Source organism: Microtus oregoni, unplaced genomic scaffold (genome assembly GCF_018167655.1).
Source record: "Microtus oregoni isolate MIOR12 unplaced genomic scaffold, Mior012 000019F_ref0000042, whole genome shotgun sequence".
NCBI classification, from domain to species: Eukaryota; Metazoa; Chordata; class Mammalia; order Rodentia; family Cricetidae; genus Microtus; species Microtus oregoni.
This window is the reverse complement of record NW_024543078.1, coordinates 10,350,756-10,365,376: the sequence shown is the minus strand read 5'-3', so window position 1 is coordinate 10,365,376 and position 14,621 is coordinate 10,350,756. Positions and strand designations below refer to the sequence as shown.

At 55.4% G+C, this 14,621-nt stretch overlaps 1 protein-coding gene across 1 annotated transcript in view; it reads left to right on the top strand.

Annotated features, from left to right (window-relative positions):
• The first annotated feature begins 1,438 nt into the window (after nt 1-1,438).
• The window catches only part of Dpp9 (dipeptidyl peptidase 9), a 30,914-nt gene continuing 17,731 nt past the window's right edge, over nt 1,439-14,621 (top strand). The window contains exons 1-3 of the mRNA XM_041669132.1: nt 1,439-2,516; nt 2,712-2,764; nt 8,434-8,687. Of these exons, the coding sequence (XP_041525066.1) occupies nt 2,421-2,516; nt 2,712-2,764; nt 8,434-8,687 (403 nt within the window). The 5' untranslated portion in view covers nt 1,439-2,420. The remainder of the gene's footprint in view (nt 2,517-2,711; nt 2,765-8,433; nt 8,688-14,621) is intronic.

Genomic DNA, 14,621 nt, shown 5'->3' with positions numbered 1-14,621 from the left:
GGGAGAGTTCCTGGAAAGGGAAGTGGGTTGCAACATCTTGTTCAAAATGTAACCCTCAGGATGTCCAGGCAACTAGTTAGCTATTCAGGAAGCTGAGTAAGAATTACGGAGGGACACAGTAACAATGGGGGATGCCGACTCACCAAACAGTGTCTGCCTTTCCTGAGGAACCAAACAGCTTCTAGGCAATGTGACTTTATACAAAAGCTCTTTAGGGACTGGAGGGAGATGGCTCGGCAAGGAGGGAGTTCAGTTCCCAGCACCCACAGGGCTGTGACTCCAGGGGCTCCTTCATCCTTTTCTGCCACACTTAGGTGGTGCAGACTCAGACAAAAATTGAAACGGGGGTGGGGGAATTCTAGGTAGAGGCAGGAGGATCTCTGAGACTTCAAAGCCAGCCTGATGTATGTGAAGAGGTCCGGTTCGGCAGGGGCTGGTAGTGAGCTCCTGTCTCAAAAACGAAGAGAAATAAAAGCATAAAGCTCAAAGCTGGGGATGCAGTTCGGGCAGAGTTCTTGCCTCCAGTGAGAGGCCCTGGGTTTCACATTCCACAGTTTGGAGCCCTGGGGATAAGCTACCCGGTGTTGCTCCAAACTACAAAAGCCTTGGTGATATATGTGTTGGCATGTCCTTTGGAGTTATTTTGGAGTCAAGTCGATTAATTTTAGTATACTACTTTTAAATAGGGTTTCGCCTTCATCACCTGAAACACCTTGCCCGTCCAAGCAAATTAACCCAGTTTCCACAGTCACAATCCTGCCTCCATATTTTTGTCCTCTTTCTCGTTTCTGTATTTTGGGGATTTTTATTTTAAGGGTCTTGTTTTTGAGACACGATCTTACTCCGCAATTCAGTCTGGCCTGGAACTCCTGACAGTCCTTCTGCCTCAGCTCCCTGAGGGCTGGCGTGAGCAACCGCGGCTAGCTTTGTGTAAGGTTTGTTTTGTTTAACGAAATTCTGAAAGTTGACGTTCAAGGAAACAAAAAAGGTGAAGTTGAAAAGAAACATCTTAACAGACGCGTTAGCCGGGTACCGAAAGAGGCCCAACTGCTTGGAAGGCAGAGCCACTGCGGCCGACGCCCGCCTCAGTTTCCCTTTCTCCCTCGGGGTCACGGCAGGGTCCGGTTGGCCGACAGGAACCGGTGCAGGGGTGTCCGGCCCGCTCCTCCCGGGTTCCGGGACACCGCCCCCCCCCCCAGCCTCGTGGATGTTGGTTCCGCCCTGACGTCTTCCAATCAGAAGCCGCCGCTCCCACAGCTCAACTTCCGGGTCAAAGGAGGCACAGCCGGCGGGTCCCCGGTGTCCGCCGCCTTCGCTGTCCCCCCGCGCCCTCCACTTCCGGGCCCTCGTCCGGGGCATGGAGCGTCGCGCGTGAGGCGCCGCCGGCCCCGGGGACCCCCTGCCCAGCTCGTCCTCCGCGCCGCGCCCCGGTGAGCAGCGCCTGGCCCCGGCTCGCCGCCTCCCGCCCCGGCCGGCGCCGTCCGCCAGCCTCGGCGCCGCGCGCCCTGTCCTCGTCGTCCCCGCTGCCCCGATCGCCGCGCTTCGCCCGTTCCGGGCCGCGCCCAGGAGCTGCTGCCGCACCGCTGCTGAGACGCCGCCGCCAGCTTCATCGCAGCGCGCGGCTCAGCCCGGCGTCCGCGCAGCCTTCGCCAGCCTCCGCCAGCCTCGTCTCGCCAACCCCCTTCTCGGCCTCTTCCCCTCTCCCCCAGCCTGATCCCCTCAAGCCTCATCCTCTCGCATCTTGATCTCCCCAAGCCGGATCCCCGCAAGCTTGATCCCTTTCAAACCTGATTCCCCTCTCAGCTTGATCCCTCCAGCCTGATCCCCAAAACTTGATCCCCGTAACTTGTTCCCTCAAGGCCTGATATTCCAGGCTGACTCTCTTTTCAAGCCTGATAACCCCAAAGCTTGATATCCCCAGCATGAAGCTCTTCAAATGACCCTACCAGCCTGACTCCTTCAAGCCTGATAACCCCCGCCCCTAGCTTGATTCTCCCCAAGCCTGATCCCTTACTCAGCCCTTCTGCCTCAGTTTCCACATTGTTCCATGCCGAGCTTGATACGCTCCCAGACTCAAGTTATATACCCTGTCTCGCCCCTTCCTCCCCCTGATTAGCTTGAACCCCCCAGTCCTCAGCTTCGGGTTTCAATCCCTGCATCTTCAGCTCCACCCTCAGGGTCCAGGCTTTAGTCCCGCCCCATCCCCTCCCCATCCACGCTATAGTCCAGCCTTCTATCCCAGTGGCCTCTTGCTGCCTCCCACCCAGGCTCCCTTGGGAACCCCCTGGGCAGTCACCAACCTGCTTTCGAGGAGCTGGGACTGGTGCCCAGGAGGTGTGGACCACAGTCGCCAGTTCCCGGCTGGGTCCTGGGGAGACCAGGCACTGAGAGACACGTCTCTTCCAAGTGCAACCCAGGGCATGCTGGCAGCCCCGAGGGGCTGGGAGGCTCAGTTAGAGTCTAACCAGGTAGATAGGGTTAGACCGCACAGGCGGAGACTCCCTCCCGCATGGAAAGTGAGTGAGAAGCCAAGCACTTCACTGGCCCCTCCATCCTCACCGGCTCCTCCATCCTCACCGGCCCCCCAATCCTCACCAACCGCTCCATCCTTGCCAGCCCCTCATCCTCACCAACCCCCATCTTCACCAACCCCTCCATCCTTGCCAGCTTTTCCCGTCTGCCCACCTTAACGCCACATTTGTTCTGTCAAGGTTCGTGCCCCGCGCCTGCAGCTGCCATGGAAGCTACTGGGACCCTTTAGAAGGTCAGTTATGTTGGGATTGGGCAGTGAGGCAGGCTCTGGGGTGGGCTGGGGCATTCAGGTCTGCTTGCTCTGGAATGCAGGGATTGAAAGGATGTGGCTTTGTGTCTGGCTCTGGGGTGAGTGACCTGAGGCCATGGCTGCCATGGTCCACACATCTTACTCTTCTCTTCATTCCTCTGTCCGGTTGCTCTCCAAGGGCTCCAGGGGGACAAAGGGAGGGTAGTGAGTAGGCTGGGTTTGGGAGAGGTGTGGCCACCCCTCCCCAGCTCATCTGACACAGTACCCAGCACTTGGGCTTCAGTCACTCTGGTGTTTTTTTTTTTTTTAAGTGGCTCATCCGTCTGACGGCTGTCATTATGAAAATGTCTTGGGTGTGCATCCCCATTAATCTTTACCATAGCCCCAGGTATAGGTATTATAGTTCCAGCTTATAACTTTAGGAGACTGAGACCCAGGGAGGTTTGTAGCTTCTTTAGGGTCACACGGCACAGATGTGGGTAGGCTGGGGTTTGAACTCTTCTTCCTCTGACATAGGACCCCTGCTTTTCAGCACTGGGCAGGGAATACTGGCCAGACCTTCATTCTGTATCTAGGTGGCATCAAGCATCAGGAAGGCTGTTAGACTCTTCTGGGAGGAGTGGTGGCAGCTGGGTGGGACTGGGACAGGGATCCAGAGGGCGACTGTCCGTCCCTTGGGGACACTAGCATGGGTTGCTCTCTGTAAGACATCCTGTGCCCTGCAAGGGGCTGAGCATCATTCAATCCACTCCTGGGCATGTGTCCCCAGACATCTGGGGTCCTCAGTTGGTAGTCACCACCTTCAGACCATGATGTCCCTCCACGTAAGTTCTCCTAGGCAGCTGTCATGTGGAACAAACAGCCGATAGGAGAGACCGTACCCACATACCCACAGTTCCCTGGACTGGAAGCTGGGGTTTCCTATCTTAGGGGAGTGGGTATAACAGAACCCATCCATTCTGTGAGCTCAGACCCCCCCCCCCAGAAGATGTGTAGACAAACAGGAAAAGGTGTATTTGGGCTCAGTTTGGAGTGAAGGTACAGAGTGCAGGTGATGGTGACCTTGGGTGCTGAAGTACCCCAGAGGCGGGAGGGTTCTCGGACTTCTGAACCGCAGAAACCCAGCCCACAAAAGAGATAGGTTGCTGTTGCTCGGGACCCAGTGAGACACTTGGCATGGGATGTCCCCGGTACCCAGTGCTCTTCTGAAGGCAGAGGTGAACTCCTGACCTTGCAGTCCCCCACCATAGGCCCCACTGCCTGTCAGTGGGTCAGTGTCAAAGGTCAAGTTGCATCAGGATTAGGAGGAAGGAGAAGGTGGGGGAGGCCAGGGTGGGGCAGAGGTGGGGCTCTGACAGTCAGTTCAGCAACTCTCTGCACCTGCTCCCCCTGTGCTGGTGCCCAAGGTGTCAGTAGGGGTGGACCCTAGACTGGGTTATTCCGGGTTGTACATCCTCTCACTCAAAGGTGTTGTACAGTGACCGGGACTCGATTCTTCCTCTGCTTCCTTCATTTCCTCCATCTCCTCCATCCTGTCTGTCCTCTCCCTCTTCCATCTCCATCTCCTCCAGCTCTTCTTTCATTTCCTCCTTCCTCTCCTCTCTCAACAGTATCTTCCACCCTAATTCATGCCAGTCACAGGTATCCGCAGACCTGGACACAAGTCTGCTGGGACAGATCCATCAAGTGTGAGAGCCCTGGCTCATTGAGTGCTTAACGGTGGCGTCCCCAAAACGTGCCTTCCTTTCTGGGGGACATGGCACAAACCATTTAGCTTCACTGCCTCGGTTTTCCCATCCCCATCATGAATGTGGCCTCAGAAGTGGCTCTGAGTCACAGCACACATCACATGTATGCAGCAGGGACCTGGGTGGCAGGAGGAAGCAAGGAGGGGGTCTGGAGTGGGGCCTCCCAAGGTACAAGGTCTGGCATGGTGGTCCTTACATGTGTGGTCCCTGCAGCTGTGGTCCCCGTGGCTGGTTACTGAATATAAGCCCAGGCTCAAGATCGACCCTGTGAGACCTTGGATGCCAAAGTACTGGGAGTCCAAAGTTGGGACAGCTCGGGTGGGACACAGGTCCTGTATCTTTGGACTTCCTCTTCTCGTCTTCCACGGTGGAGCATCTGCGAGTTGCCCCCTTCTATGTTGCTGTCTCCCCACCTAACTCCCCAGTACCGCCAGCTTTGGTTTCTTCTGTGCCTTCTTCCCTCCCCCAGCCTGTCTCTGAGGTCTAAGGCAGAAAGTCAGGCGCATAGGGCTGCTGCTTCCTACCCCTGGGAAGTAATCCATCAGAACCTCAGCCTCGACCATGGCCCCAAGCTTTAGACCTTGTCTCTGGTGGCTTTACAGTCTGTGAAGGCGACATGCCAATGGCAGGAGGGAAGCGTAGGTGTCTGGGTTAAGTGGCTTGGCATTGATTTCATCCCCAGCTGTGTAAACTGTTGAGCAGGAACTGTGGGCAGGCTGATGCAGATGGGGGCCTTGCCATCCCGTGTTTACTCCCCAGCCCCTCTTTGGGTCCCCATTTTGCATCTGGACAGCGGAGAAGTCAAGCGACACTGTCAGCCCCAGGCCTCAGCCCAGCTTGAGTACACGCTGAGAGGTTCTAGAGTGCATCCAAAGCTCCTGGTGTCTCATTTCATGTCGCATCTCCGCGGGCAGATCTTTGCAGCCTGGGCCCTCTGCGGTAACTCAAGGCAAGAGGCCCTCCTAGGTCCTCTTCTGCACGGGTGTGACTGGTCTCTAAGAGGGCCTGAAGGGTCCCCTTCTGGGAATCCACAGATTTGCGTTTCCTGCTTGAACAAGGCTTGAACCGGGCTGGCCCAGTCTAGAGGTACTTGAAGCAGTCAGTGGCATTCCCCTGGCTCAGGTTTCTGGCTTGCTGCCGGCAGCCTCTCGCTTGTCGCTGCCCTTGGCTCCCACTACCCTGGGGATGAACTGCAGCTCTGGGATTCCCTGGTTTTCTCTGGGATGCTTGACCTAGGGCCTCGAGGACATCTGTGGTCACTAGTCTGCACTGTGAGAGCGTCTCGTGAGCAGCTGCCACGGCAGTGCCTTCAGGAGAGGGAGAGCACGCGGTTCCTGTGTCTCCCTGCCAAGAACACTGAGCCTGCTGCTTGGGAGGATTTGCTCCACCCTGAGACTTCCCTCAGTGTGGCAGAGGAGCCTGGGCTAGGGAGCCCCTGTCTCCTGGCTCTACCCTCTGGCCTCAGTTTCCCCACCTGTACAATGGGTTCCCATAAGAGTGAAATGATGTCGACAGGCTTGACTCTCACAGTGATGTCTTTGCCTTCTTTCCTGCACTTTTCACAGCAGCCTGGGACCTCACTCCTGTCCTCGTGGGGGCCTTTTCGCTGGTTTGGTGTTTCACGTTTTCTGCTGTCATTGATTATTGTCTGTGAACAGATGTGTGGGTTTGCGTGTCCTGAGGAAGCTCTGGAGGTGGCTTTGTGAAGTCATTTCTCTCTCTCCACTTTTAAGTGGTTCTGGGGTAGAAGTCAGGTTGCAAATCCTCTCTCAGCCATCTTGCATACTTTCTTCTGGTTTTGGTTTTGAGATACTGTCACCCTGTGACCTGGATGAACTTGCCATCTTCCTGCCTTGGCGTCCTGGGCACTGGGGTCATAGATGTGTGCCACCGCCACCGCACCAGGCTCTGTGGGTGTCTTTGTTTGTTGGAGACAGGATCTCCCTGTGCAGCCTTCCTAGGTCCACCCCGGTTGCACATGGGCCCCTCCACCCTCCCACCCCACAGTCCTTACCCTTGTGTGGTGGCACCTTCAATTCCCACTTCCTGCTGGTGCTGGGAGGCTCCATCGCAGGAGCTTCTGGAGCCCTCAGAGGGATCTCAGCCCCTGGAGCTCCCCCCAGCCACTCTGGCATGCCCAGAACTGGGTCACTGTGGCTGGCTGGGTGTTTAGATTTCTTTAAAGCAAATATTTGCCGGGTTGGTCCAGGTTTGCTCTGACAGAGCTGAGCCCAGTGACTGTGAGGAGCAGGGAGCTGCTGGAAGGTGGCCAGTCCCAGAATGGACAAGAGGGACAGCGGGGTGGCCTGGGGGATGCTCACCGGGATGATGTCAGTGTGAAGGCCCCTGCGGGTGTCCCCTGTGCACAGTGACACCTGGAAGCTCCAAGTCTTTACTCTTGTCACTGATGTCCATAGGGCGCTGAGTCCCACAGCCAAGGAGAGGTGCAAGTGGAACAGACACTCACCAAGTAACCATCGCAAAGATGCCTGAGGGAAAGGACAGCCCCGTGGGAAGGGAAAACTGTCGCGACCATCTCAGGATGGCGGCATGAGAAGCTTCCTAAGGACCTGTTTTATGCTTAGTCAACCTTTAATCCCAGCACTCAGGGGCAGAGGCAGGCGGATCTCTGGGAGTTAGCTGTCAGCCTGGGCTACAGAGCGAGTTCCAGGACAGCTGTGACTGTGACAGAGAAACCCTGTCTCAAAAAACAAAACAAGGGGGCTGGAGAGATGGCTCAGAGGTTAAGAGCATTGCCTGCTCTTCCAAAGGTCCTGAGTTCAATTCCCAGCAACCCCATGGTGGCTCATAACCATCTGTGATGAGATCTGGTGCCCTTTTCTGGCCAGCAGGCATATACACAGACAGAATATTTTATACATAATAAATAAATATAAAAAACAAAACAAAACAAAATAAGAGCTTAGTCAACCTAAAAAAGAAAAGGAAGTGCATACCAGAAAGGATGACATGGCCGGGCGATGGTGGCACACGCCTTTAATCCCAGCACTCGGGAGGCAGAGGTAGGCGGATCTCTGTGAGTTCGAGACCAGCCTGGTCTACAGAGCTAGTTCCAGGAGACGCTCCAAAGCCACAGAGAAACCCTGTCTCGAAAAAAACAAAAAACAAAAAACAAAAACAGAAAGGATGACATGTACCCTGGGACAGATGCGAAAGAGTCAGTCGCCCAGGCGGGCAATGGTGGCACACGCCTTTAATCCCAGCACTCGGGAGGCAGAGGCAGGCGGATCTCTGTGAGTTCAAGACCAGCCTGGTCTACAGAGCTAGTTCCAGGACAGACTCCAAAGCCACAGAGAAACCCTGTCTCGAAAAACCAAAAAAAGAAAAAAGAAAGAGTCGCCCAGTCTGAGTAAGGAATGGTTTCTCTAGGCAGGTTATGAAGAGGGGGTGTTGAAGAACCTGGAAGATATGGGCCCTTGAACACCAAAAAATGCTGGATTTTTGTTGTGTGCTTAGAGTCCTAAGTTCCTGTTTTAGTCAAGCATCTACCACTGACCACGCTCCCAGCCCTTCAAAGGGGGGATTCTAGGCGGAGCTCCACCCTGAACCACGCCTTACCTCTCATGGGGCGGGGTTCTAGGCAGGGCCCCCCCCATCAATGGGGGGGCGGTTCTAGCGAGGAGCTCCACCCTCAACCACACCCCCTCACTGGGGGATTCTAGGCGGGGCTCCACCCTGAGCTATGCCCAATCAAGGCATGGAAGACCAGGAAGAGTTTCAGATGAATGAGTCTGATCTAGGTTGGAGTCCCGCTTAACTCAGCAGAACCTTGGTTTTCCTGAGGATTGCTTGAAAAAGTTGCAATAACTTGATCTGGAAACATCCATCGTGAGGGCAGCTTGTCAGGAAGACACCCAATCTCACGCACGTGTCCCTCCACAGCTTCTCGCTGCCGTCACAGGAGTCCCCGAGGATGTCCGGCGGGGTCTCCCCAGCTGAGCAGGTGGCGGCAGGCGACATGGACGACGCGGCGGCGCGCTTCTGTGTACAGAAGCACTCCTGGGACGGGCTGCGCAGCATCATCCACGGCAGCCGCAAGTCATCGGGCCTCATTATCAGCAAGGCCCCCCATGACTTCCAGTTCGTGCAGAAGCCTGATGAGTCTGGCCCCCACTCCCACCGCCTCTACTACCTGGGTAAGCTGACTGTCCGCTCTGCCCTTTGCCGTCAGGCCTGGGGTGCTAAGAGGTTTCAGAAGCGACTAGTCTGAGTCAGGCAATGTTAGTCCACTTCCCGGGTCAGCCATGCAGGTGACAGTTCAGGGCTGGCCAGGTGGCCCTGAGTCTAGAAACTGCTCCTAGCTGGGCCACTTCCCAGGTGCTGGCTGGGCAGGGCTTTCTGGATAAATAGGATGGAACTCAGATCCCCGTGGGAAGGTCACATGCTGTTCTGTCCAGTAGGAGCTCACCGCGTGGTGCTGTGTCAGGACGGGTTCTGAGGCTCAGAGATTGGCACCATCTCTGTGTAGTGTGCCATGGGCTAGCCGCGGAGCTTGGCTCACCGTCCTGCCACAGGACCCAGAGGCACCTACTCCCGGCCCAGCTGTTGGCAAGCTGTGCTCCCACTGGGCCAGCAGCGCCTGGGGTTTGACCCCTCAGGCTTTCCATAGCTTCTGTAGACAGGCCTGTACCCAGCTCATAGACAGGAAGTGCCTGCACCCAGTCCCAGCTCACAGACAGGAAGTGTCCGTGAGAAACAGACACTGCCCTACTAGGTAGGCCTAAAAGGCCTATAGAGCTAGAAGAGAGAACCCTCTGGAAATCAGCTGGACTTGTTTGCTCACAAACAGCGTGCCTCCTGGCTGTTGACTAGTGGCCAGCTGGGCCACCAGTGGGCGTCCTAGGCTTCGCGCATGCCCACTCTGTGGTGGCCTCCCCGGTGTCACAGCCTCAGACATTGCCCAGGATTCCTGGGGGTTGGTGTCACCTCCCGTTGAGAAACACTTTTTAGGATAGGTGACTCTGGTCATCCTCCAGGCCAGTCCTGTTGCTGCTGTCATGGTTGCCTTGGTCCCCGAGACTGTGCCTGTATATGTCTGGGTCTCAGCATTTGAATGAACGAATGACTGGACATTGTCACCTGCCCACTGCTGACCGTACATGGATGACAGGAGACAAGGTGGACCCTGGTGGCCGAGCTCCTCCCACTGTCTCCATACTTCCCCTTCAGAGCCGTCCCAGGAGGGAGTCCCACGGACTCTTGCAAATCACCACTGTCAATGCAGTGAGGGGAAACAAGCCGGCTGAGGCTGCCAGACTGCCGAGGGACCCACAGCAGCCATGGCACATGGCACCTTCCCATGGAGGAGAGCCGTACCAGGGACGCTGCTTCCTCCCCTGAGGTCCCGCCCCCTTCAGTGCTGGCTCCTCCCACTTGTTGCGTAGTCTGTCTTTGGAGAGTTAGCCCCAGCCTGCAGCTTCTGATGGGAAGATGGCAGCCAGACTACTTTCCTACCGGAGCTCCGGGCAGGATCTTCCTGTCTCTTCCAGCTTGTGAAATGTACAGCATCCATCAGCTTGTGGCCGCGTCTCTCCCACCTCTGCCTCCGTGATCATCTGACTGACTTCTCTGTCTGAGGTTTCCCTTCCCTGGTCTTCTGAGGGTGTGGTGGCTAGAGAGTGTTACTGCAGACGCAGCCACAGCTGCTGAGCCCTGGCTCAGTAAAGGCGGTGACTGGGGTTCAGGCCCAGAGCACAGCTCGCTCTCTCCGGACCTCTCGGCTTTCCAGGACCATGAGAAAGGACAGAACCCTCTGAGGTCTCAGCCACAAAGTGCACCTGGTACCAGGAGCCTGGGGATGGCCCAGAGAGCCAGGATTCAAAGCCACCAGCCCCAGAATGAGGTGCTTGTACCCCAGAGCCTCAGGAGCCCATGACTTTGGCTCCAGTCCACCTGTAACAGGGCCCATGCTGGCACCTCAGGTCTCCTGTCTTCCTACCAGCAGCAGAAATTGACCCTCTAGCTCCAGGGTCCTGGGAGAAGAAATCTAATTGGCTCAGCCTGGGTTCCATGAACCCTTCACTCTGACTCCCGTGGCCTCTCCAGGAGGACTATGTGCCTTGTTGGCTTGGCCGGGTGGGCTGGGTGGGCAGGGGCTAGAGCTTGTAAGGTGTCTGGAGAAGGAATCTGATTTGCTTAGCTAGCCTTCTCAGTCATCTTGTCTGGCCTGGGGGCGGGGGTGGGGGGGTCCCTGGGTTTCTGGGGAAAGGAATGGGATTGGCCCAGGTTGTGGTCATTCACGCGTGGCTTCTTTGTGTGTGTCTGGACTGGGGTGCAGTGTCCTCAGGGTTTAACTCAGGGTGCCGGGGGTCTTCATGGGGCTGGAGGGCCACAGATGAGTGCATAGTGAAGGCAGAGCCTGGACACATGCAGAGGATCCCAGAACTCTGTGAGCATAGCGGCTTCTCTCCAGCCAGCCCTGTCTCATCAGCTGCTACCCGACAGCCCTGGGTTTGGGTCACCTCCTGGTTCCTCTGAGTCCTTTATACCATGTCTTTCTGCCAGGTGTCAGCCACGATTAGGTAGGTGCACGCGGAGACCCTAGCTGATGCTCCCCTGTTGCCTGAAGAGTGTGGCCTGACCCAGCCATTCCCAAGCACCTCTGTGTCCTCATAGGCCCAGGTTTACTCTGTGGGACATGACCTCTGTGAAGGATGGGCTGAGCCCTGAGGGGATGCACTGGCCCTGGCTATCAGCCCATCCCATTGCCAACAGCTACCCTGTGTAGCAGTGAGGCCTCAGGGCCTAAAGAGACCTGGACTCTCGGCTTCTGTCTTGGGTTCGGCTTGGTCCCTGCCAGGCCTGTCAAGGCCACGCTCCTTGGTGACTAGAGTCAGTGTGTGTGCCCGGGGTACCTGCCATGCCTGGGGCTGGGCAGGGTGTGTGTGTGTGAAGGCAGAGCCAATAGGTGAGGCTGCCGTGGCAAAGCCAGGGTGTCCCCAGTCAGCCCCACCCTTGCTGTCAACGCTAGGCATTGTGGGCTGTGGTGCCAGCACCGGAGGCCTGAGGCCTGTCCAGGAATGTACTGGCTCGGGATGTTGGTGTAATTGCTTGTTAATCAGCTGTGGAAGGTGGTGGCTCTAATGTCCTTGGCACAGACTCGCCTTGGACTTCCTGTTGGGAAGCCTCAAGCACAGCAGACTAGTTCTGGGGAGCAGCTGCCCCCAGGCAGGACTGAGGCACAGCTCACACCTCAGATGCCCCCCTCCCTACACTTCGTCATTGTTGGTATGTGAGAGGTCAGAGACACTGTGTGGGTTCCAGGGCTCAAACATAGGTCGCCAGTCTTGGTGGCAAGTCCCAGTACCCACCAAGCCTCTCACTGGCCTGTGTCATATTCCCAATAGTGCACACCTTTAGTCCCAGCACTCAGGAGAGGCAGGTGCATCTCTGAGTTCAAGGCCAGTCTGAGCCACACAACAAGTTCCAGAAAAGTGACCCTGTCTCAGGAAATCAGACAGTTTGGCAGCTATAGAAGTGGAGCAAGGCAGAGGTCATGTGTCCCACAAATCACCGTAAGAAGCACCGTGTTCTGGGGCTACCAAGCACCCTGCATGCTGCTGGACTGCTCGGGACTCTGGAGCACCAGCCCTGGTCCCCAGGCTTCTTGACCAGAGGGGGGAAGTTGAAGCACGCTGGAACTGGTCACTTGCCGCTGACCGCATACCTGATGCTGACAGTACTATTACCTGGGGCAATCCCATGGGGTTGCCCTGCATTGTGACCTTAGCTTCCCCATCTGTGGAGGGCATACTTGTCTCTTGTCATCCCAGCACTGGGGAAGTGGAGGCTGGAAGAACAAGAAGAATTCAGGGTTATCCTTGGCTGCCTAGCAAGTCAAAGCCCAGCCTGGGCTACAGAACTCTCTCACCCAGAGTGGGAGTCCACGCATCCACACACACACACACACACACACACACACACACATGCGTGTGCGCACACACACACCACTTGGGCTCTGCTTGTTCTAGCCAGGGTTCACAGTCACACGTTGCATCTTCCTGACCATTCTGCCAGCGGTCTCAGCTAACTCCATGTGGTAGTGGTCAGTGGAGACAGTATGTCTAGCTTCCTGGAAGAACCATTGTCCTAAATTGTCCCTTAATGCCATTACTCTAACTGAACCCATTCAACTGCTTTCAGGGATTTTGGTGAGAGCACACCCACGTGACTTCATGTGTCCACAGAGGGTCTGTGGTCACTTCAAGCCAGTAGATGTGAGCAGAGCATGTATGTAAGAGCCACTTGAAGCTCTAGCTTTGAAGAACCCCACAGGCCCAGGAGAGCTGACACACAACATTAAACCTTACCCAAGCTTGCAGGAAGTGGTCACTGTCGTTAGCCATTGAACCTGCTGAGGCGGCAAGGCTCTAATGACGTAGGGATTGATGGCCTCTCCTCCAGTTCTCTCTGTGGCCTACCTAGCTCCTTCGCTGTTTCCAGCCGGATCCCAACAGTTTCTCCTCCACACAAATCTCCGTGACTGCACAGCTAGGGCATCCGGCCCCTAGTTAGCGTTCTCACCACCTCATCTCTTTCATCCATTTGACCCTCAGACACCACACACGCCGGAACCACACGGCCTTTGCACTTTTTAGATAGCTGGAGCTTTCTCTTCGATGACCAACTGCTTCTTCTTTTTTTTTTTTTGGTTTTTCGAGACAGGGTTTCTCTGTGGTTTTGGAGCCTGTCCTGGAACTAGCTCTTGTAGACCAGGCTGGTCTCGAACTGACAGAGATCCGCCTGCCTCTGCCTCCCGAGTGCTGGGATTAAAGGCGTGCGCCACCACCGCCCGGCCAACTGCTTCTTCTTAAATCTGTCTTCCTCAGCGACACTTTCCCTGATCTCTCCAAGCCTCTTGAGTCCTTCCCTCAAATTCCCCTTGTAGTACCATAGTATCTGTCACCACCAGAGATCTTTGCTTCTTGTCTCTCTTCCTATTTTAAAATTTAAGAGATCACCAGACTGTGGAGGTGGAGGGGCTGGTGTGCGCTCACAGCCTGGCGCCCAGCCCCAGCGGTGCCTAGGATAAAATACTGCTCCTGCTCTCCACGGTCCTCTGGCCCTCGTGTGTTATCACAGCCGCAGAAACCCTGACCACAGCCCCTGACTTTAAACCTCCGTTCCTTATAAATTACCAGCTCTGTCACCAAGTGTTCTTTGCCAGTGATATTTGAAATTGTTACCAAAAGAAATGTGTTAATTGGAGCCAAATTGTTGCTAATTTGGGGTGGTTTTTGTCTGTGTTCTCAGTGATATTTTATTTTGTATTCCGTGTTATGTCTGCTAATCTTGACCCGTTTCAGCCTGAAATAATGATTCCTATATTTTATTTAGGTTTCATTTGTCGAATATAATTTCTTTAGACTCTTTAATCATGAAATTTTTTCCTCCTTTGACTGTGGCAGATATTTTTCTGGGTGTATTAGTCTAGGTTGGCAGTCATAGTCTTTCAGTACTTGGGATGCACTGGGGAAACAGAGATGTCATTGTGCGTTTCCCTTCAGCGATAAGCCATGTCTTTCAGTCAGGACCCACATTCAGTTGTCCTGAGAGCTGATGCCAGGGCAAGGCCTGAGGAGGGTGCAGTTGGAGCTGTGACTCAGGCTGGAGTGGGTGGAGCTATGGCTGGGGTGGGTGGAGCCATGGCTGCAGTAGGCGGGCACACTCCTCCCACCTCTCCCTAAGGCTTAGCCTTACTGTCCTCTGAGATTGGTTTAGGCCTTAGTCTTTGCCAGCATCTCTCCATCAGAGGAACCTTCTAGAGCAGTGGTTCTTAACTTGTGGGTAGTGACCCACACAGGGGTCACATATTAGAGATCCTGCATACCAAATATTTGTATTATTGCCAGGTGGTGGTAGCCCACACCTTTAGTCCCAGCACTTGGGAGGCAGAGGCAGGCAGATTTCTGTGAGTTTAAGGACAGCCTGGTCTACAAGAGCTAGTTCCAGGACAGCTAGGACTCTTCCACAGAGCAACCCTGTCTTGAAAGTGCACCCCCATTATGATTCATAACAGCAAAATTACAGTAATGAAGTAGCAATGAAATAATTTGATGGTCGGGGTCACT